At 35.5% G+C, this 24,287-nt stretch overlaps 1 protein-coding gene across 1 annotated transcript in view; it reads left to right on the forward strand.

The window, feature by feature from the left end:
• Positions 1-24,287, forward strand: part of DPYD (dihydropyrimidine dehydrogenase) — a 930,948-nt gene that overhangs the window by 737,115 nt on the left and 169,546 nt on the right. Inside the window, exon 19 of the mRNA XM_061411115.1 lies at positions 19,841-19,983. Within this exon, the coding sequence (XP_061267099.1) occupies positions 19,841-19,983 (143 nt within the window). The remainder of the gene's footprint in view (positions 1-19,840; positions 19,984-24,287) is intronic.

The raw sequence follows: 24,287 nt of genomic DNA on the forward strand, positions 1-24,287 counted from the left end.
GATATTTTTTGTATGAGCAGGAAGAATCCAAGTGCTGTATAAGGGATTTCTTTTAAACTCATTTTTTTTTTCTGAAATGATTTTGGATTAACAGAAAAGTTGACATTATAGTACATAGTTTCCATATGCCCATCACACAATTTCTTTTATTTTTAATTATAAGAAGTATTTTAATTTACAAATTTACCAAAGTAATATCTTATGGTAGAAAGTATTTATGCCAAAGCCTTTATTCTGACAAGCTAACAAAGTGAAACTGGAGGCTGAGAAGGTCATAAGGGAAAGAAGCCAAAAGGAACAAAGACTAAAGGAGGAAAATTGGGGTTAACTTGCATTCTCATGAAGACGTGACACTTTGCTGTGTATAAAACAGCTCCCTGACAAATCTGAATCTGTTGGAAGAGTTAACTGAGACATGACTAGGCAAATGTTTGCTTTTGCTTTTAGATACTAGGAAATCTTTTAAGAAATGACTAAAATCTAAGTAGTGAGAATGTTCCAGAAAGAATACAAACACTGACATTCATTTTCCATTTGACATTTTCCAATGTCTATGAATGCTATTGATTTCAAATTCTAAATTATTTCACTTCTGAACATGCCTTGTAGAATTATTACAATGCTGTTTGTGTGGGCTTGTAATTATTGATTGCAGCATTATACTCTCCATAAATGTGCCATTGTGAATAATTAAACTTGTTAGCATTTTGTTTGCCTACAGTCTTTAGAGTGCTAGCCCTTTTTTTGGCAATCTCAAATATGTTTCTCTAGTTCAGTGTGTGCTAGATATGGGACACATATCATTTTTTCTTGAAACTTTTTAATAGTTTGCCATTTTAAAATTTCAAATCTTAAGAGCTGTTCTGTAACAATTTAGCTTTTAGTAAATAATAACTCTGGGAATCTTATGATTTGTATTTTGGAGTTTATAAATAAATGATCTTCTAGAATGTAAACAGGAGACCTTTTTCAAGCCACTTACTGCCTGTGAGCATTCTATTTCTCACACTTTATTCTTATTGCCTTTGGGCTTCCCTGGTGGCTTGCTGGTGGTCAAGAATCTTCCTGCAATGCAGGAGATGCAGGTTCAATCCCTGGGTCAGGAATATACCCTAGAGAAGGAAATAGCAACCCACTCCAGTGTCCTTGCCTAGGAAATCCCATGGACAGAGGAGCCTGGTTGGCTACAGTCCATAGGGTCACAAAAGAGTCACACATAATTTAGCAACTAAACAGCAATGACAATTACAATTTTTATTGCCTAGAGTAAAACAAATATTAGTGTTAGAAAAGAGAAATATATTGTGACTGCTGGCCTTAGTTATACCCATTGCAGGTATCCTTGAAAATATTAGAAAGATTGATATAGTCCTCAATGACTTCTGTCAGCTACTACACAATTACAAAGAGTCTTTGAGCTCTGTTGAGAAAAACAATATATAGCACTTTTGGCAAAGTCTCTTTAGAAAAGTCTCTCCCCTTGAGGCATAGAAACTGTGTTCTAGCCATGCCTCTGGAACTGGATTTAGCACATCTGTGATGCCCATGCCCGATTCTGAGTGGTCCAATGCTATTTGAAATCATTATGCACAATTTAAGCATTTGGACGATGAAACACTTACAGCAACAATATAAACTGAATGAGCATCTATGAATGAGGAAAAACATATGCATCACATTTCTGCTTAGATATGTGTATTAGATACTGACTATATATCCTTTTTCCACCATGTTGGTCCTGATAATAGGCTGTCTCCTTTTCATGCATGCAGAAGTTAGCTAAATGCCATTTGGCAATGAGTTGAATCATTCGGGGTTGCACACTTGCCAATTCAGCCTAAATAGCCATGCCAATCGACAAAGTAATGACCTCAATTTGACAAGAGCCTGAAATTTCATCAGAAAACATAAAAGATTGGGAAAGCAGCAAACAGGGAGAGGGTTTTTTGTTTCAAACCCATCATAGACTTGACATAAGCTCTAAGCCAAATATTCTTTAAAGATTCAGCTGGGAAGATAGTTTATGATTACAAGGTTTTAATAGGAATAACACCCTCGACCACTCGCTGTCTTGTTTTGGAGAGGTAAAGATATACTTAAATAGCAATTTGGACATAAAGTGCAGAAACAGAAACTCTCATTATATGTTAACAATATTTATGATCAGTTGATGACATTTTTGAAATTTGGCTCTGGAGTCTTACTCAGTACAACAGTCAGCAAAAAGCCAAACAGCCTTTGCAGCTTACTGGAGTTGTGTCTTTGTACATGAAGCAGTGCTTAGCATGCCTGGCAAATTCAGGGGCTGTGCTTTAGATCTATAGCCTGGCCATAAAACCTGTCTTTATATTTACATCACTTTGGTACTCCATTCATTTTTATTCTTAACAATCAGTAACATCACTGATGGTGTGTATTTGTTCGTGTACATGCTTACATAGGATGTATATGGCATCTTTAAAAGCATTGCTTTCAAGAATATTTTATGAAGATTACAAACATTGAAGAGGCCAAGAACATCTTAAAAAGTACTTCTGATGGGTCGTCTTGTTCTCCATATTTCTCTTCCGTGATGTACTGCAGATATGATCTTTAGTCCTGTTTACTTTTAAAATGTAAGATTCATTTTCTCTCAGATGTAGCTTCTGCCCACTAATGGGAAGGATGCTCTCATATTTTGTAAAATGAAGTCTTTGAGTGATCTAACCATCTAAAACTTCTTAGACGTGGATCCAGCTGGGAGATGTTTACTTTTAAGATGGACACTTTTTGCTACCTCTTATATATATTTACATATTTTTTATTTTTTGTATGAAGTGTATTTTATATAGGATACAGGGCACAAATATTAAGTGTTCAGCTAAATTACCACTGACTACTGTCTACATTTTTAGTAACTACAGGGGCTCAGGTGGTTCAGTGATAAAGAATCCATGTGCCAGTGCAGGAGACACATATTCAGTCCCTGGGTCAGGAAGATCCCCTGGAGGAGGAAATTGCAACCCACTTCAGTATTCCTCCTTAGAAAATCCCATGGATAGAGAAGTTTGGCTGGATACAGTCCATGGGGTTACAAAGCATCAGACACTGCTGAGCGACCGAGCATGCATGGAGTAACTACAGTTTGAAATAGAATAGAGTATATTTCTTTCATACCTGAAAATTCTCTTGGTACTGCTTGACAATCAGTTTTATATATATATATATATTTAACTATTCTTAAATTTCATATAAATGAATAATTTATTCATTCTCTCTGTCTCCCTCTTCTTTACACCCCTACTACTCTGTGTTTGTGTGTGTGTGTGTGTGTGTGTGTATTTTTTGGGTTCATTTCCTCAGCTATATTTTTCATATCCATCTATATTGTTGTAGGTACTAGTAGGCAAGTCCTTTTTATTGCTGATAATTTTCACTAAATTAATTGACCACAATTTGTTTATCCATTCTCTTGTTAATGGACATTTGGGTGGTTTCCAGTTTGGGGCTATTATAAACATTCTTGTACGTACACTTTTGTAGTCTTATTTTCATTTCTCCTGGGCAAACGTTTAGGAGTGAAATTGCTGAGTCATAGGATAGATATATGTTTAATTTTTAAACAGATTTCAAACAATTATCCAAAGTGATTTTCCCATTTTGTACTCCAGTTAGCTATATATGAGAGTTCAACTTGTTCCACATTTGTGTCAATGTTTGGTGTTATCAGTCTTCTTTCTCCCTATTTTCTAATAAGTGTGAAGTGGAGGCTCATGTGGGTTTTGATTTGTATTTCTCTAACATGGGGTAACTTTCCTGTACTCATTGTCCATTTATATGTCTTAAAAAGAAAAGTCTGATCAAGTTTTGCTCATTTTAGTTATTACTCATCTTGTAATTATCGTTTTTTAGGAACTCTTTATACACTTTAGATATAAGGTCTTTTTTAAATTTATGTATGTGAATATAATAATTTTTGTAGATTTTGGCTTCTTTACTGTTTTTTATAAAATCTAATATATCAATATTTTTTATTATTTAGTAACTTGTTTTAATATCTTTCCAAAAATATCTTGCTTAACTCTAGGCTATAGAGATACTTTCCTACGTTTTGTTTGTTTGTTTTCCTAATTCATTCTGAATCTTTAAAAAAATTTTGTATACAGTAAGAGAGCAACTAAGGTTTTTTTTAATCACCTTTTCTTACAAATATCCAGTTGTTCTGCACTGTTTGTTAGAATGATTTTTCTTTCCCCTACTGAACTAACTTAGTGACTTGGTCAAAAATCAATTGACTTTATAGTGGTGACTATTTTTGGATTCCATCCTGGTCTATATTTTTATACTGTTATCATGATACTGGATATTTATGCAAGTCCTGAAGTGAAATAGCATCCTTGAATTGTGTTTTATTTTTCATAATTGTTTTGGTTATTCTAGTTTGTATTTTTATATAAATTTTAGAATTAACTTATCAGCTTCTTCAAAGACAGTTTGCTAGAATTTTATTAAAGACATTTGAGTCTATATTAATGAAGAATATTGGCCTACAATTTTATTTTCTTTTAGTATATTTGTTGGATTTTGGTATCAGAATTATGCTGGTCTCATAAAATGAGTTGGGAACTGTTCCTTCTTGTTCTGTCTTCTGCAATTATTTCCATAAGGTTGATATTCTTTTCAGTCATGTCCAACTCTTTGGGACCCCGTGGACCCACCAGCCTCCTCCTTCCATGGGATTATCCAGGCAAGAATCCTGGAGTGGGTTGCCATTTCCTTCTCCAGGGGATCTTCCCAATCCAGGGATTAAACCCAGGTCTCCTGCATTGCAGGCATACGCTTTAACCTCTAAGCCACCAGGGAAGCCCTTAAGTTTGATAGAATTTACCAGTGAAGCCATTTGGGCTTGCAGTTTGCTTGTTACAATTGTTTTATTATTATAATAATAATTACTATTATTATTACCAGTTCAATTTCTGTGATAGTTATGAGGTTTTTTGTTTTTATTTTTTGTTTTTTGTTGTTATTTTTGGTTAGATATGGTTTGCTTGGAATTTGTCCATTTCATTGTAGTTGTTTAATTTTTTACCTAAAGTTGTTCACAGTGTCCTTTATTTATATTGTTTTAAAAATCTGTTGTGATGGTACTGCTTACTAAGCACTTACTAAGCATATGTGCTTGTCACAGAGGTACCTGCTTTACATAGGTTATCTTATTTGATTTTTACATGGTTCTGTTTATGTCCATTAGATGTTCCTTCCCAGTATATGGTTTGTCCAAATAGCTGCCGGTTTCTAACTACTCACTTGCCTGAGAAGCATCCTTGCTTATAGTTCAAAGCACTAAAATATCAGGGGACACATGGATAAGCACATATTGAGGCTAGATGACCAGTTTAAGCCCCCAGTTGCCCTCTGGTATAAAAGAAGTTTCCAGAATACACCCATGATCTAACATAGTGTAAGAGTGCCTCTAGGTAATAGTTTGGAAGATCTTGTAAAGAAATGTAATGTTAAATTATTTTCCCTTTCCTAATTGCTTGACCGTGTGCTCTGTTTTAATGCTTGCTGCAGATTCCTGCAATATTTATGATGTTTTTTAAGACCATAAATGCATTTATGAAAATGAAAATGTATGATACTAGTAACAGTTGTTGAATGGAGTGGAACTTGTACACTCTTCCATTACACAAGCTTCCTAAGTTGTAAAAAGAAGAAACATTATTTTAATTTTAATTCCAACTTCTGATGGATAAAAATCCTATTACTTTTATTTTTTTATTTTTTTAAATTTTATTTTATTTTTAAACTTTACATAATTGTATTAGTTTTGCCAAATATCAAAATGAATACATCACAGGTATACATACTTTTAAAATCAGACTACAAAGATCCTTATGATCTATATAAAGGCTACAACCAGGGACATGTGTGTGTGTTTGTCACTCAGTCCTGTCTGACTCTTTGTGACCCCATGGATTGTAGCCCACAAGCTCCTCTGTCCATGAAATTCTCCAGGCAAGAATACTGCAGTGGGTTGCCATTTCCTTTTCCAGGGGTCTTCCCAAACCAGGGATCAAACCCGGATCTCCTGCATTGCAGGCAGGTCCTTTTACCATCTGAGCTACTACATAGACTATATATACTGTTTAGTTTCCTTGGAGAAATATTTTTCATTAGCAATGAGATAAATCTGGGCTTCTTTCATTTTATTATATCTTTTTTTCAGACATTCATAAGAATTCAAAAATTCATAAGAATTCATAAATTCATAAGAATTCAAAAATTCTCATGCCAAGTCAGTAGTTTAAAAATCAGGTTTTAAAATAAAGTATTGTATAGAAATTCATAGCAATATCTGGGGAGTGGGGGTGTTGCCCTCTGCTCACCAGGCAACACCCCCATGCAACCCAAACTCATTGTATATGGTTCCCCAACCTGAGAGGCTACTTTAGTTTTGTTATTAATGTAACAGTCTCAGAAACATGAATTATTCATTACTGTAACAGCAGTTTTGCCCACCTTGTCCCCAACCCTTGCCAGAATTTGAAATATCCTAGTTCTGAACCCCAAACCTACCTACTCGTCTCTCAAGAGCCTAGCTGGTATCCTGCATCTCTCATAAAGCCTTTCTGAACCACTTCAGTCTTCCTGGATCATCCTATTCTGAGTTTCAGCAGTTCTTCAGTCTGGTTCAGATAATCAGGATGTGAACATGTGTTGCCCATGTCTTCATTATAGCAACTTAGTCTCATAAGCTCAATGAGAGGAAATACTTTTATTGCTGCCTTTTAGCAACTGACATCATACTAGGTACAAGAAATAATTTTGACTAACAATGATTTCTCATTTTTTACCCTATTGAAATGTAGGAAGAAATTTTACTGTCAGTTAGTTGAGAGGGCAATTACTGATCAGTAGAGCAAATATTGGTGAGTAGAGCTCCTACTTTCCAAAGTGCCTAGTCAGTTTACAGGAGCATTGGTCCTCAAAGGGTTCTGATAGAGTCCAGCTGGAGATGACCTTGTCCACATTATTATTTTTAAACATATGTCAGAACACCTATCATCAAAAAGTCTATGGATAACAAATGTTGGAGAGAATGTGGGGAAAAGGGAACCCTTGTACCTGTTGGTGGGAATGTAAATTGGTAAAGCTACTATGGAGTAGTAAATTGCTACAGCTATTATGGAGTTTCTCCAAAAAGCTAAAAACAAGACTACCATGCTATGCTAAGTCACTTCAGTTGTGGCCGACTCTGTGCGACCCCAGAGACTGTAGCCCACCAGGTTCCCCCATCCCTGGGATTCTCCAGGCAAGAACACTGGAGTGGATTGCCATTTCCTTCTCCAGTGCATGAAAGTGAAAAGTGAAAGTGAAGTCAGCTCAGTCGTGTCCGACTCTTTGCAACCCCATGGAATTGATCCAGCAATTCCACTCCTGGGTACACATCTGAAGCAAATGAAAACACTAATTCAAAAATATACATGCATCCAGTGTTTATAGCAGCACTATTTATAATAGCCAAGATATGGAAGCAGCCCAAATGCCCATCAGTAGAATAATGGATAAAAAGGTGGTATATACACAGTGGATTACTACTGAGCCATAAAAAATGAAATCCTGCCATTTGCAGCAATGTAGATAGAGATAGAGAACATTTTATTTATTGAAATAAGTCAGAGAAAAACAAATATTGTATATCACTTTTATGTGGAATCTAAAATATATTACAAATGAATATATGCAAAACAGAAACAGACTCACAATATAAAAACAAGCTAGTGGTTTCTGATGAAGAGAGGGAACGGTGGGACGAAATAGGAGAATGAGATTAAGAGATACAAACTACTGTGTATAAAATAGCTAAGCAACAAGGATGTATTGTATAGCACAGGAAACTAAGCTATGCTCTCGTGATAACATTCAATGGAGTATAGTCTGTGAAAATACTGAATCATTGTGCTGTACACCTGAAATTAATATATTATTATAAATTAACTATACTTCAATAAGAAAAAAAATTTAAGTCCATTATTATCTTTGAGAGGTGTCCACCCCAGAGAAGAGAACAAAAACCTCAGTGCTTGCTGTACAACCTTGGTTTCATCAGGCTGTGAGAAATACAGCCGTATCATAGGGCACAGAAATTTACACTGGTAATTCATTGTCAAATAAAAAGAACGAGAATAAAAGGAAAATTTTGACGGTAGAGCAGGTGCGACCATGGACACCCTGACCATGGAAACACCCACAGTGTAAACTGAGTACAGAATTTCAGAGAGGAAAGAAATATATGACATTCCAAAGAAAGAGATAATATGATCCTAACGAATGTGAGAACTCTTTTTGTTATTTTTTATGTCTTCAAGAAAAAGGCTCATTTTTAAATGTCCTGGGTCTCCAAGAGCAAAGCCTACTTCTAATTATCAGCATTACCATCATTTTAAACTTCCTCTTTCTCTTCTTCAAATAACCATTTTTGAACACACATAGACTGTGAGATTTTTATGTGGTTTCATAACATTTGTCCTGAACATTCTTAAGCAAATCAAATGAGAAATATTTATACACCAAATTTGCTAACTCATGGTTCTGAATCTCTTCACCAAGGAAATATGTGTATTTTTAAATAGTCATATATTTATATATATAGGTAAATTTGTTGTATTTACAGGTTTATAGCACTGCCAGAAGTACTTAAACAAAAGAGACAGAAGGATATGGTAATCTGGAAATAAAGAAAAACCCTCAAATTCAAACCTATCAATGTATTTTATGGTCACATTGTGAACTAATTATTTTATTGCTATAATGTGTTACTTCACTACATGACCCTGTCTTTCTTATGTACATTTGGTATTTAACTTTTCTGAATTTCTTCATCTGTACAGGGGGAATAATGCATATACAACTTGTTGTGAAGATAGAAATAATGTGTAAGTAACTTAGTAGTGAAAGTGAAAATGTTAGTCACTCAGTTAGGTACAACTCTTTGCGAACCCATGGACCGTAGCCAGGCTCTTCTGTCCATGGAATTCTCCAGTCAAGAATACTGGAGTGAGTTGCCATTCCCTTCTAGAGTGGATCTTTCCAATTCAGGGATCAAATCCCAATCCCAGTTGGGAAGACCTGGAATCTTCCCAATCCCAGGTCTCCTGATTTGCAGGCAGATTCTTTACGATCTGAGCCAACTTAGTAGTTCAGTTTAGTTCAGTCGCTCAGTCATGTCCAACTCTCTGCGACACCAGGGACTATACAACACCAGGCCTCCCTGTCCATCACCAACTCCTAGAGCTTGCTCAAACTCATGTCCATCGAGTCTGTGATGCCATCCAACCATCTCATCCTCTGTTGTCCCCTTCTCCTCCTACCTTCAGTCTTTCCCAGCATCAGGGTCTTTTTCAGTGATTCAGTTCTTTGCATTAGGTGGCCAACGTATTGGACCTTCAGTTTCAGCATCAGTCTTTCCAGTGAATATTCAGGACTTATTTCCTTTAGGATGGACTGGTTGGATCTCCTTGCAGTCCAGGGGACTCTCAAGAGTCTTCTCCAACACCACAGTTCAAAAGCATCAATTCTTCATCGCTCAGCCTTCTTTATGGTCCAACTCTCATATCCATACATGACCACTGGAAAAACCATAGCTTTGACTAGACAGACCTTTCATGGCGAAGTAATGTTTGCTTTCTAATATGCTGTCTAGGTTGGTCATAGCTTTTCTTCCAAGGAGCAAGCATCATCTAATTTCATGGTTGTAGTCACCATCTGCAGTGATTTTGGAGCCCAAGAAAATAAAGTGTCACTGTTTCCATTGTTTCCCTATTTGCCATGAAGTGGTGGGACCAGATGCCATGGTCTTAGTTTTTTGAATGTTGAGTTTTAAGCCAACTTTTTCACTCTCCTCTTTCACTGTCATTAAGAGGCTCTTTAGTTCTTCTTCACTTTCTGTAATAAGGGTGGTGTCATCTACATATCTGAGGTTATTGATATTTCTCCTAGCAGTCTTGATTCCAGCTTGTGCTTCATCCAGCCCAGCATTTCACATGATGTACTCTGTATATAAGTTAAATAAGCAGGGTGACAATATATAGCCTTGACATACTCCTTTCCCGATTTGGAACCAGTCTATTGTTCCATGTCCAGTTCTAACTGTTGCTTCCTGACCTGCACACAGACTTCTCAAGAGGAAGGTCAGGTGGTCTGGTATTCCCATCTCTTTCAGAATTTTCCACAGTTTATTGTGATCCACACAGTCAAAGGCTTTGGCATAGTCAATAAAGCAAAAGTAGATGTTTTTTCTGGAATTCTTTTGCTTTTTCTATGATTCAATGGATGTTGGCAATTTGATCTCTAGTTCCTCTGGCTTTTCTAAATCCAGCTTGAACATCTGGAAGTTCTCAGTTCACATTCTATTGAAGCCTCACTTCAACAAAAGAGAATTTTGAGCATTACTTTGCTAGAGTGTGGGATGAGTGCAATTGTGTGGTAGTTTGAGCCTTCTTTGGCATTGCCTTTCTTTGGGATTGGAATGAAAACTGGCCTTTTCGAGTCCTGTGGCCACTGCTGAGTTTTCCAAATTTGCTGGCATATTGAGTGCAGCACTTTAACAGCATCATCTTTTAGGATCTGAAATAGCTCAGCTGGAATTCCATCACCTCTACTAGCTTTGTTCGTAGTGGTTTCCTAAAGCCCATTTGACTTTGGACTCCAAGACACCTGGTCTAGGTGAGTGATCACACCATTGTGGTTATCTGGGTCATGAAGATCTATTTTGTATAGTTCTTCTGTGCATTCTTGTCACCTCTTCTTAATCTTTTCTGCTTCTGTTAGGTCCATACCATTTCTGTCCTTTATTGAGCCCATCTTTGCATGAAATGTTCGCTTGGTATCTCTGATTTTCTTGAAGAAATCTCTAGTCTTAGTAGAGCACCTGGTATTCAGTAGACCCTTAGGAGTATTTTCTTTTTGCTATAAAATGATACAGCCATTGGTTTTGAATTCTAGTCCGGTTTTATCATATTGAAGGCCTACAGCTTAAAAATTGTGACAGTCTCAGAGAGTTTTATCTCTGGTGACTCAGAAACACACCATGAGCCCTTATCAGTAGGTCTTAGAATAGGGAGCTGAATAACAAGGAAGAAGCTGAGATCCAAACCCTGGTCCATTTTAAATGCTAAATACCAGCTGAGATGTAAAAGCAGTTCATAGTTTTTCTTGATAACTCTGCTTTGAAAATTTGCATCATTTTGTAAGTAAAAACATACTTAAATATTTTAAAAATGAGAGTAAGAAAAATTCTCTACTTATTTCTCTTGTGTAGAGGTTACTGAACAAATAATATGGTGAGTATATTTTGCATATTCATAGATTCACATGATTTTAATTAACACCAGCCAATTGCATGAACCAATTTGCAAAACTTTCCATTCTTGTTTCCAAAGAGAATACATATGTTGTAGCATCTACTATGAAAACTATCCAAGTTGGAAATAGCAGCAATGTACTTATTTCAGTAATCTTTTTTCTTTTGTCTGTGTGTCTTTACTCAATGTTAACATGTCTGCATGCTGAATTTCTTTCTAAATCTGAATGTCCTTGCTGACCATATTGAAGAATGTGCTTACTGTACTGTTTCATTAAACCGCTGTGTTATCGGGTAATTGTTTAAGCATAATGCCATAGCACTATCAAAAGGAAAGGTGAACTAATGGCATTTGCAAATGTCAGGGATTATCTTAACACTTTTATTATAGTTTATAAAAAAGTAGGTTCAGGGCATTTCATGGCAATTATTTCTACAGAAATTGGTTATTTAAATAAATTGCTAATTATCTGAAGAGGACAGTATTGAAAATGCTACTAATGAGTTGTTTAATAAGTGTAGCTTGTGGTGGCCACCTACAGGTTGAAAATAGAAAGAACATATAGAATAATTATGCCCAGATATCACATATAAATACCCTATATTTTTCCTTCTAGTAATAAATTCAAGGAAATGTGTCTCTTCATGCCGTCCTTTGAGTCTTGGACAGTGTAGTCAGTTCCTAATTTTTCATAGATTATGATTTTGTTCTAAATCAAATTTCATTTGCTTTCATAATTATCTTTGTGCTATAATCCCTAAATACAATTTCATTATAATTTGTAATCCAAACTAGGTGCTTTTTGAGTGAAAGGGGATGGTATTTATCATTGCATCATGTAATTCCAAATAAATATAGGTGTGACAAACTGGGACTTCCTAGGCAAGCTGGGTCATAAATTACTATTGTTTCTAATTCCTAACCGACAATTATACTTGTATTCTTGCTTTTATCATATGTGGACAACAATTCTTTATTAGTTACAAAATTAGTTATAAAATTTAGTCTTATTTTTTTAAAAATTTATTGAAGTATATTTGACTTATCCTTCTCCAGGGGATCTTCCCAATCCAGGGATCGAACCCAGGTCTCCCACTTTGTAGGTGGACGCTTTACCATCTGAGCCACCAGGGAAGCCCATATTGAATCATTGAATGTTAAAATTTGACTTTCACTTATAATCAATCCTTTTATATGTTAGCTTCATCACTGGTATCTATTGGGAAACCACAGAGCATATAAAATTACTCCTTAAAATACCATGACAAAGTTCATAGTATCCTGGAATTTTTAATTGGAAGAGATCATATAATCCAATATTTTCTATGGTACAGAGGTCTTTTCAAATGGCCACTACCTGCCAAATACCCATTTAGTTTCAAGTGATAGGGGCATAGCAATGTAGCTACTTCTGTTGCTGAATTTGCAATTGGCAAATTTTAATGATATTAATGATAAAAAATAATAATAAAACCAAAAGTGTGTGCTTAACCATTGGTTCTAGTTATCTTTTGAGAAAAAACATAGATGGAATCTTTCTTCATGATTACCTCTTAAATACTTGAAGACAACCATTAGATTATTAATTCTTTCAGCCATTTTATACACCACACATATGCATATTATTGTTTAAAATTTTTATTTAAAAATTAATTTTATTGTAGCCAAAACAGTGGAATTAACTTTACATAATAAACTATTTGCATATAATATATGTATGTATGTGTGTGTATATATATATATACATATATACGTCTTAAATTATGGGGATAGAATTTATTTTGACAGATATTGTTAAAATTAAAATTGCATACTTTAGTAATAGAACTCAGTATCCTTAATTGATATGTGTGATACATTTTCTTGCTTTCTTGTATTCTGCTAAATCACTGTAGCCTAAACTACTTCATAAAACTGACAATTAGCTTTATTGAAATTTAACTTTACTGATTTTGCTTACCCTTTGATTCCAAACAAAACTATTTATATGCTTTTTCTAGCTCTGGTTCCATCTCATTATGTGTGTGTGTCTGTGAAAGAAAGACAGGGACAGAGATCACAGTCATCCTGTTCACCCTATTTTGGATATATTCTGTTAATATTTTACTTAAAATATTAGATATAGAACCAAAAGTGCTCTTCTGAAGGTACAGAGAGTAGAAGCACTGCACATCTTGTACATAAAAGTTTCATAGCACAGAATCTGAAAATGCCTATTCCTGTATTGTTTTAGACGCATTATAAAAAAAGGTCATTTTTCATTGCAGAAGTGAATGACACTTTCTTACCTAAAAGAATCAAATAATATGGAAGTACAGATATCAAACTTGAAAGTTCTTCAGCCTGTTTCCCCAGAGATAATGTAGCAGTTTAAAACACAGTATTCTGTGCATTTACATGTCCACATACTAAGTGTAATCATATTTTTTCTTTACCTAAAATGGGACCACACCCTATATATTGTTCTGTTACTTGTGATTTAACACATAACTATGTATCCTAGACATATTTCCATGTCAATTTTAAAGGTTTCCTGCAGCATCACATGAATGAACTATAATTTATTTTCTAGCATAACTACTAGTGATTATTTAGGTTGTTTTTCACTGTTTTGTTATATAAAACAGTATTTCAAGGAACATTTTTGTGCATGTAACTTTTTATCTATGCACTAATGGATTATATTTCTCAAAATGGGGTTTCAGGATAAGACATATACCTTTAGATATTGCAATTGCATTATAAATCTAATAAAAGTTCATCACACAAATAAATGCATTTGCAATCATAGACTTAAACTATATTTTTTGGAAATGAAATGACTTAGGATCTCCAAATTTACTGTCTAGAATATTAACTAACACCCCTTAAGTATTAAGTGTTTAACCACACATGTTTCTAGTGAATGCTTATTTCTCTGGTCAATTTTCTGTGACTTCAGTAGTAATATCAACCTTTATACACTACAAACCAGGCACTGGACTGAATGCTTTCCACAAACTGTATCATGTAATAGTCCCCAAGTTGCTATGATATTGTTGTTGTTGATGTTCCTGTTTCACCGATACCAAAAACTGATGTTCTAGGAAGCTGAGGAGCTTGCTCAAAGTCACAATTGTGTAAAGTAATAGAGTCAAGACTTACACCTACTTGGGTGGACTTTCGAAACTGAGCATTGGACCCCAGGCAGAACTGATACTGGCTTTCTGAAGGTGATGCTCATCATAAGCTGCACTGTCAGCTCTCAGTTCAAAAGTACGGGCTCCACACAGAGATTTGATCTTTAAACTTTTAAACTGCGACATCAAACAAGTTTTATTCAGGTTGAACTACCCTTTCTTCACATACATGATAGCATCTACCTGCCCAGCACTGCAAGGGTTAAAACTCACGCTGTATATGAAGCCCCGGTCTCCCTGTCTAGTATCAGGGAATTTGGAAATCACTTCATGAGCAAGCACCCAGAGAGGTAAATGTCCCCTTCTTTGGTAAATAGTATTAATTCTATTGCTTTAAAATAAAATGTCTAGCACATTCTAGGTACCAAATTATTGAATATGAATTGACTATGAACATATTGAATATGTTATAAAGCAGATAAAGTTATAAAGATATAAAGACTGGGGGAAATTTTCTTGAAATACTTAACAAAATTAAAACATCTCATAAGAAAAATTTTAGTTTTACAATAAGCCTGAAATAACAATATAAAACAACTGGTTTTCTCTCTCCCATTTCTCCTGTTTAGATTTCACATCTCTTGATATAACCCTGATCCTTCTAGTACTTCAGTTTCTGGTTGAATTATGCTAATTTTCTCAGGGGACTTTAATCCGTGTGTAGAGATGTATTTTTAATTAGTTGTGCTTTACATATTTATCAGTATATTAGGTTCATTAACATTTTAAAGTTGTTTTAAAATATACATTTTTGGTGCTTGATTTATGTGTTTTATAAAAATCAATCTCTCAACTCCTAAATCCTTGAAAGTTTAGATTTGCTACTATTTTCTTTCTTCTGTGTGATGTTAAAACTGTTAACAATTAGGCAGTCAAAGTTCAATTTCTAATGAATTTGTTATCCACTTAATTCATTATATTTTAATTAATGTAAGCAAATTAAAACTACATTTTCTTTTTGTATACACAGTGAGCATGAGTGAGTATTATAACCCAATTTCTGTTTTATTGCCAGCTAGAGCTATTATCAGGGAGTTTATTGTGGACTTAGCTCTAACAATTAATTCTGTAACAGTAGCTGTCCTAGAAGTCAAATGATTAAGGCAAAAACAAACAGAATTAAACTCAATTATTCAAAATTTCAGTTATCCAAAATTAGCATATGTTCTACACTATCTTGCCCATTAAAAAAGTCTTTTCTCTTCAAGGATTTAGTCATTCTAAGTAAAGTTCTGCTTACTTCTCACAAATAAGCTCAAGTTCTGATGTCGTTAAAAGTTTTGCATATTGATTTAGGGCATGGACCTTCTGATTCTCAAAAAAAAAAAAAATGTAATATATGGATGTCTGTGTTTGAGATTTTTAGCTTTGGAGTCAGTTAATCCTACCAGCATCATGACATCACTCAATAGAGACGGGGAGAAGAAGCAGAAGATGGTTCTTCTAAGGGAGCAGAGGTTATAAAGTTTCATCATCCTAGGCATCATGCTTTTGTCTACAATAAAAAAAAATTGTATTACTAAGCACACAGCAACAACCTAGAAGGCACAAAGTAAGCTAAAGAAATGCTCCCTCTGAAATCAGTTGTCCTTTTAGGGTAGTACAGCTTATAATAGCAAACATTTGTATAATATTTGGCACCTCCCTGGTGACTCAATCAGTTTGCAATACCAGAGACCCAGGTTCAACACCTGGGTCAGGAAGATCCCCTGGAGGAGGAAATGGCAACCCACTTTCGTATTCTAGCCTGGAGAATCCTGTGGACAGAGGAGCCTGGCAGGCTACAGTCTATGAGGTGGCAAAGAGTCAGACACACCTGAAGTGACTTAGCACACACATATAATCTTTATCATGAGCTAGCCCTTTATATATATATATATATAATCCTCAGAACAGCTCTGTGAAGTTATTAAAATTTTATTATTTTATAGATTAAAAGATTAAGAAATTTTCATAAGATTACACAGCTTGTAAATAGTGGAGCTAGAATTTTAACCTAAGCAGTTGAGCCTGTTGTTTCTTTGATACTGTAACTAGTTCATCTTCAAATTCCCTTCTTTCTAGGAGTAATTATAAAATATATGATGTTTAAATGAATGCAAAGTTTTCTTAATGGTACATGTCTTGGCATCAGTGTTGGAACTCACAGGTCTGGTTCACATTTGTTTGTTTCTTTGTTTGAACCTGCAGCTTTTTTCAAAATGTGGGGATTCAGGGTGGCTAACTTTCCTTGGCATATCCTACACATTTGAAATGGAAACGCTTGATGTAACTGAATTCCCCATCAGGCCCATCTGGTTATCCCATGTAGATGAAGACTTAATTTAAATTGCATGTTTCCTATTAGTTAATTTAAGCTAATAGGATTTCAATTTTTTAAGTTTAAACCTTGTTGTTTCCTTTAGGATGGAGTCTACTTTTAATTCCTTGAGCTTCTTGAACTGGCCTCTTCCTCCCTGGTTTTTGATCTAAAATCATTAATTACCATAGCAGTGCCAAAATTAAAAAAAAAATTATCTCAATAGTCATGATTCTGAAAATCTTTATGCATTTTGATTAACATATGTATAATCTTGTGTGGTATTGATATATATGACCAGATGTTTTATTTTTATATTGAATCTATTATTTCCTCATTTCTGTCATTTTAAAACTAAAAAAAATTTCTGCATGACAATTTGAAAGATCTTTTTATGTACCTTCAGTTTCCTTCCAAAAACCTTTCATGGCAGATAAAAGTCATTTTTAAAACCTACTCCCCATAAAAAATGCTGAGAACAGGTAGATTATATTTCATTTAAATCAAGTTATTAAGAAAACCAATCAAATAGAATTTATAATGGAAATTAAAACTGAATTTACTATTACCCAGCAACAGAAGGATCCATTTCTTCATTTTTGGATCACATTTCCTTAGAGAACATAATTACTCTTAATTTTTAAAAAGATACCTTTATTAGTTTGAAAGGTTTTCATGTTCATTAGGTAAATTAGAAAAGCTTTAGAAAAAGAAGGGAAACATCAAGTAGAAAACATCTTATTGACCTAACAGAACATTTTAAAATGCCACTGAGGGTTTGCTGATGTTCTTTAACACCTGTGTAATAATGTTGCCCTTTAAATGGAACTGGTTAAATTTTCAAAGCTGTGTTCTGGGATTTTGCCATTTGATGTCCATTAATATCAATTCAAATATGTGGCCAAATCCCTGTGTACCACTTTGAAACTTTACCCCTTAGTGTTAATGATAGTCTTCTAACAGTGCAGTTAGAAATAAATTATTTATCTGCTTAGCACAAATTTCCTTTACTCTCTAGGGTCAACTGAATAAGAAAAAAAAAATCCCAATATTTCTTTATTGCTTCAAAGTAACATGTGTGTAAAGGAGCCATCAACTTCATATATATTGAACATGTCATTTATATTATGCCAGGATAGCTATATGTCTGTCTAAAAGATTCAAGTTACAAATTCCCTAAAAATGCTTTCCTCTAACCTTTACTCTCGAAATTTCTTTTTAGTATAGCTGAAGATATGTTTTTACAAGTATGTGTGTGTGTATTCTTTCCATGCATCCTCCTGTCCACTGTGTTCACCTTTTTCAATGATTAAAACATTCAGACTAAGAAGAAGTCACTGCTAAATATTTTAAAATAGAAATAGGGTTCTGATGTTCAGTTTCTAAATGGCCCTAACTTTCTGCCTTGTATTTAAATGTCAGTTATGGAATTCCGAAGTTTCAGCATTGAATGTTCTTGCCTAAGAATACTAATATCCAGAGGAAGATATTTTTAGGTTTGGGAGCACCAAGTAGTCATTTCCACAAACATTTTGGTGTTGAATGCAAAAGCATTAGTTACACATAAATCCAGTTTCATCTGAAATGAAGAAGATGAAAAGAAAACCACCGATTTTATTTTTTTAATTGTTATTTTTTTTAATTTATTTCTGTTTACTTACTAACTCTTGGCTATGCTGGGTCTTCATTGATGTGAGGGCTTGTCTCTAGTTGCAGTGACTAAGGGCTGCCCTGTAGTTGTGTGCAGACTTATTGCAGCACACAGGCTCAGTAGTTGCGGCTCCTAGGCTCTAGTGCACAGGCTCAGTAGTTATGGCACACGAGCTTAGTTGCTCCTCGGCATGTGGATCTTCCTGGATCGAGGATAGAACTCATGTCTCCTGCATTGGCTGGTAGATTCTTTACCACTGAGCGACCAAGGAAGCCCAACCACTGATTTTAATGAAAGCTCTTTGTGCTTCCTTAATGGGAACACCAATAAATACATACTGAGAATACTGGTAAAGATGCTGGTGAAGGTGGACAGGATGCCAAAGGACTCACCACCAAAGACTTGTTTTTACCTTTCACTTTAGTTGTTTGTGGAGGTCTGGTTGAGGCAATGCCACATTCTTGCACAAAAGAAACTACTTTTACTTCAGAGAATGCCTTTAAGGGACCATTGACTTATGAGTGTACATCAGAAATATTAAACTACATAGCTATATTGTGAGAACATTAATTTACTCCAGATTGTGTTAACCCTTGAGAGTCTAAGCAGCCTTATAAAGTGTAATCATGTGAAATATGACCTAAAAAATGATGTCTTCTGTCCATCCCTGCAGCTTTTATTACACTTAGCAAATAATGTATTGGTGATGTTTGGTTAAATAATGTATAAAAAATCAAGTATACAATCTCTAATTACTGAATTCTAGTCAATTCTCTTTAACTTGGTTAAAAATTTCTAACATATGAAAAATTAGATTAGGCTCACTGTGTTTCGTCAGATTTGGGAAAATACATGTAAAGTGCAATATGGAATCTGTAAGTTCATCAGCACCTTACTTGTTTTGCAGTATCTCGATTCACACCAGCTGCTTTATACTTCGTGGAAACATAACAGAGCTGTATGTCTATTTATGCACTGTATGTGGTTGTTTTTCTTTTACAAAATCTGCCATTCCTTGTTCTTTCTCAAACAGATGCTTGAGTGTTCCATACAATCTTTTACACAGTACTATATATCAAACTGTAGTATGTATGTATTTTATGCAGGAGTTTGCATTGCTCTACCCACTTGCATAACATTCCTGCATGCAATAATAGCATCAAAGTCCTTAAAATAAGAATATATCCATTTATAAATTAACATACTTTGAAACATAGCAATGTTTCTATTTTGCATACTCATATATCTTAAGTAGAGATGAAATTGAATTTTGTCTAGTACAACACTGCCATCACACAGTAGTGTTATAAGGCGGTATGCTCAAGTGGTCAATACTCTAACCACTGATCACCCTTATTTTCCATAGGCACAGCCATCAGACCTATTGCTTTGAGAGCTGTGACCACCATTGCTCGTGCTTTGCCTGAATTTCCCATTTTGGCCACTGGTGGAATTGACTCAGCTGAAAGTGGTCTTCAGTTTCTCCACGGTGGTGCTTCGGTGCTCCAGGTAGTACTTGTGTTTGTCTGTCCCTTCATAAAGCTCCATCTAACAAATAAAGGGTAAATTATGTGACAACAAATATGTTCTTGTAGGGTCTTGTAAGAAAGAATCCTTGTGGAATCAAACTGGGTGGCACTTATTAAGTTTCTATTATGAGTTGAGAACAACCCTGAGGTTCATTTCCTGTCCTTTTAAGAACTTATAAACCCTCTATTTTTTAAACATATTTGTGCACCTGTATGTTTCTAAAATAAATGGGATCAGGTACCAAAATGCATACTGTGCTACTGGATAAAAACCAAATACATGAGGAAACCTGGGTGAAAGCAAAATCTTGACTGGAAAATAAAAGAAGCTGAAGGTAAGGCCAATACAAAATCTCTGCTGTATGGTACTGTAAGGATTAACAAAAGTGACTCTGAACTTCCTGGTAGCCAAAGCAAGGAAATCACAGTTTTTCAAAATATACAAATAAATTAGTTGTGTACCTTCTTGTGATATAAAGCTGAAGGAGATTTTTTCATTGTTTTCATAAAAGGATACTCTGAGATGTAGTGATCATACTCTTATTGCTGCTGCTGCTAAGTCACTTCAGTCGTGTCCGACTCTGTGCGACCCCATAGACGGCAGCCCACCAGGCTCCCCCGTCCCTGGGATTCTCCAGGCAAAAACACTGGAGTGGGTTGCCATTTCCTTCTCCAATGCATGAAGTGAAAAGTGAAAGTGAAGTTGCTCAGTCGTGTCCGACTCTTAGGGATTCCATGGACTACAGCCCACAACGCTCCTCCGTCCATGGGATTTTCCAGGCAAGAGTACTGGAGTGGGTTGCCATTGCCTTCTCCATACTCTTATTAATCCTCTACAAATAACTTAGAAATCATTTTATTTTTTATTAATTATATACTTGCTTTTTACATTATAGTCCTGTTCAGTGTAGATGCAGTACAGTGCCTTCACATTTTATAGTATAAGCATTACTCTCAGGGGCCAGATATGCAGGTTTCAGTGATGTGATGTGAACCAGAGGTAAAATTTTTCACATGGCAAGTAGGCTGTGACTTCTGAGGTAATATTCCTTTAATATGGCTTCTTACTACCTAGCATCGATGGTAATTGGGGAGCAGAGTGTTTGGCATCACTTATATTCTCTGGCAAAAATGTGAAGTGTAAAATAATGTGCTGCCAATTTGACACTTGGAATTAACATCCCATTATGAAATATAAAGTGAAAACAATGTATATCAAAATGTTAATGGAGGCAGACTTCTGCTTCTAAGAAGATGGAGTAGATGTAATTTTTCCTATGCTTCTGAATTTTATATATAAAATTAACATAAAGAGACTCTGAAATGTGAGGAGAAGGCAGTCTGGCTAGGAATCTCAGGACCCAAGGCACAACAGAGTGGACAGTTTCCTGGGTTTTCTTTTTGCCTCATATATCCAGACTTGGATCCAAAGAAGCCAGCAACAGAAAAACAACAGAGGTAGACCAAAAAAAAAAAAAAATATATATATATATACACACACACACACACCCTTTGTAGCTAGAGAACCAAGAAAGGGCAACCTAGCAGACAGAAAACTTTTAGACCATGACTGCTCTACTCCAGCCAAATACTAGCGCTAAAACCTGCAGTGCCAAACCTGTCCACACAAACAAAGTACAAGCATGAGTCTTAGACTTAGTCTCAGGAGGCTGTAGCAAGGCACCTAGCATTGCCCGTGGGCAGTAGTGATCCCCCACATGTTGGAGGCATGGTCTTCCATCCCACTGACAGTGATGAGGTATCCCTTCTCCTCCCCTTTGTCAGAGGAAGTCTAATGAGGAATCAGGACTCTTATCACCACCCAGTGGTAACAAGGCCACTCTGTCCCTCCCACCGCAGTGGGGAGCCAGATCTCCTATCCTATCCTGGCAGTAACATGGAGAATGTCCTTCAGAGTCAATGGAGGTCAAGTAGGGTACCTGGGCAGTAAGGAGGCAGCAACCTCCCCCTCCCCTGCCAGAATGGTATCCAGAAAAGCCAGCTAAAACTGGTTTCAATAAGATGAAGAATCTCTAAACATAGTACTCAAAATGTCAGTGTTTTGATTGAAAATCACTCACCATACCAAGACCCAGGAAGATCTCAAGGTGAATGGTAAAAGACAATTAATAGATGCCAATACCAAGCTAACAGAGATTTAGAGTGATCTGATGAAGATTTTGAAATCAGTCATCATAAAATTTCTCTAATATGGTGATTACAAACTTGCCTGAAACAAATGGAAAATATGGAAGGTCTCAAAAAATAGATGATATAAAGTACTTCAGTACTGAAAAAATGAAAACTTCAGTACTGAAAAATACAATAGCAAATACAAAAGTCAGTTGACAGGCTCAACAGAAGAGTGGGGAGGACAGAGAAATAATCAGTGAAATGGAATATAGAGAAGTAGAAATTAACCAATCTGAAAAATAGAAAAAAGACTGAAAGGGAAAAAATGGGCAGAGTATCAAGGAACTGCGGAAGTACAGCAAAAGATCTAATATTCATGTTATCAGAATGCCAGAGGAGAGATCAAGGAAAGAGGGGATGAAAAGGAAATAACATCTGAAAACTTATCAATTTTTGCAAGAGACATAAACTTACAAGATTCAAGAAGTTGAATGAATCCCAAATTTGAGAGGCATAAAGAAATCTATACCAAAACATATCATCATCATACTTCTGAAAACTAAAGACAAGCAACCCCTTGAAAACAAGAAAACCATGACATTTTACTTATAAGGAACAAAAAATTCTAATGGCAATAGATTTCTCATCAGAAACCATGAAGTTCAGAAAGTGGGACAAAAGTTTTCAGTTGTTGAAAGAAACGATCAACCCAGAATCCTATTTCCTTCAAGAAAGAAAGATAAAACATTCTTAACTCAAGAAATACCAAGAATTTATTTCCAGAAAGCATAACTAAAAGAATGACGGAAGAAGTCCCTTAAGAAAAAGAAAAATTATGAAAGAAGGTACTTTGGGGCATCAGAAAGGAAGAAAGAATACAGAGCAGATATACAGATGTGTAAATACAATGCACATACGTGAATATAGAAAGTGCTGTGTGTCCTCATGAAAACATGTGATGAAAGAATCACTCAAATTGCAGTTTCTGCTTAGGCTCATCTGGGACTGAAAAGCAAAGAATCATTCAAACTTCCTGAAGAAAATGAAGCCTATTGTATAGTATTTATGAATGCAGACAAGAACTACAAGAACCAATGGGGCAGTTCTCTACCCAGAGAGGGCAGAGACCTTTTCCACCTCTCTTTTGTGAGCCATGTGATTTTTCCCAAAAGGAATCTATAGTTCCGTCTGTTCCTCTTTAAGACTTATTCCTCATTTCTGCCTCCTCTGAACTGCCTAGCACATGCTCATCATGGGCCATTTTACATAGTGGTCTTTCAGTTCCACTTTTTACATGAAATACTTTACCAGCTGAGTATCTATCTCTTGGCTTAGATTTTCAAGAGGAAATCTGCTTGGCTTAATGTATCTTTTCATGCCAAGCATCATCATAAAACACTAGTCACCTGATGTATTGGCTGGTGTATAGCAGAAACACATTAAACATTTGTTGAATGAATTTTTTAAGTGAGTGTGCTTGAGTTGTGAATTTTTTTACCAGATTGTAAAGAGGGGATGAGAGGGTCAACATGGTATTAAAAGGTGGCCGCCAAAGTGTTCCTTCAGCTTAGGCTCGGAGACTTTCCAGCTATGTAAAATATTGACTCCAAGTTGATGTTGTTAGAAATGTAAATTTCCACACATAGTCTTTCACTGGTGTAAAATTGCAGGTTATGTATCAATTATGTGTCATTATGGACATCACCAGATGGTCAGCACTGAAATCAGATTGATTATATTCTTTGCAGCCAAAGATGGAGAAGCTCTATATAGGCAGCAAAAACAAGACTGGGAGCTGACTGTGGCTCAGATCATGAACTCCTTATTGGCAAATTCAGACTTATTATTAAGGAAAGTAGGGAAAACCACTAGACCATTCAGATATGACCTAAGTCAAATCCCTAACGACTATACAGTGGAAGTGAGAAATAGATTTAAGGGACTAGATCTCATAGGCAGAATGCCTGATGAAGTATGGATGGAGGTTCATGACATTACACAGGAGACAGGCAACAAGACCATCCCCCAAAAAAGAAATTCATGAAAGCAAAATGGCTGTCTGAGAAGACCTTACAAATAGCTGTGAAAAGAGAAGCAAAAAGCAAGGGAAAAAAGATATACCCATTTGAATGCAGAGTTCCAAAGAATAGC

This window comes from Bos javanicus, chromosome 3 (assembly GCF_032452875.1).
Source record: "Bos javanicus breed banteng chromosome 3, ARS-OSU_banteng_1.0, whole genome shotgun sequence".
In the NCBI taxonomy this organism is placed as follows: domain Eukaryota; kingdom Metazoa; phylum Chordata; class Mammalia; order Artiodactyla; family Bovidae; genus Bos; species Bos javanicus.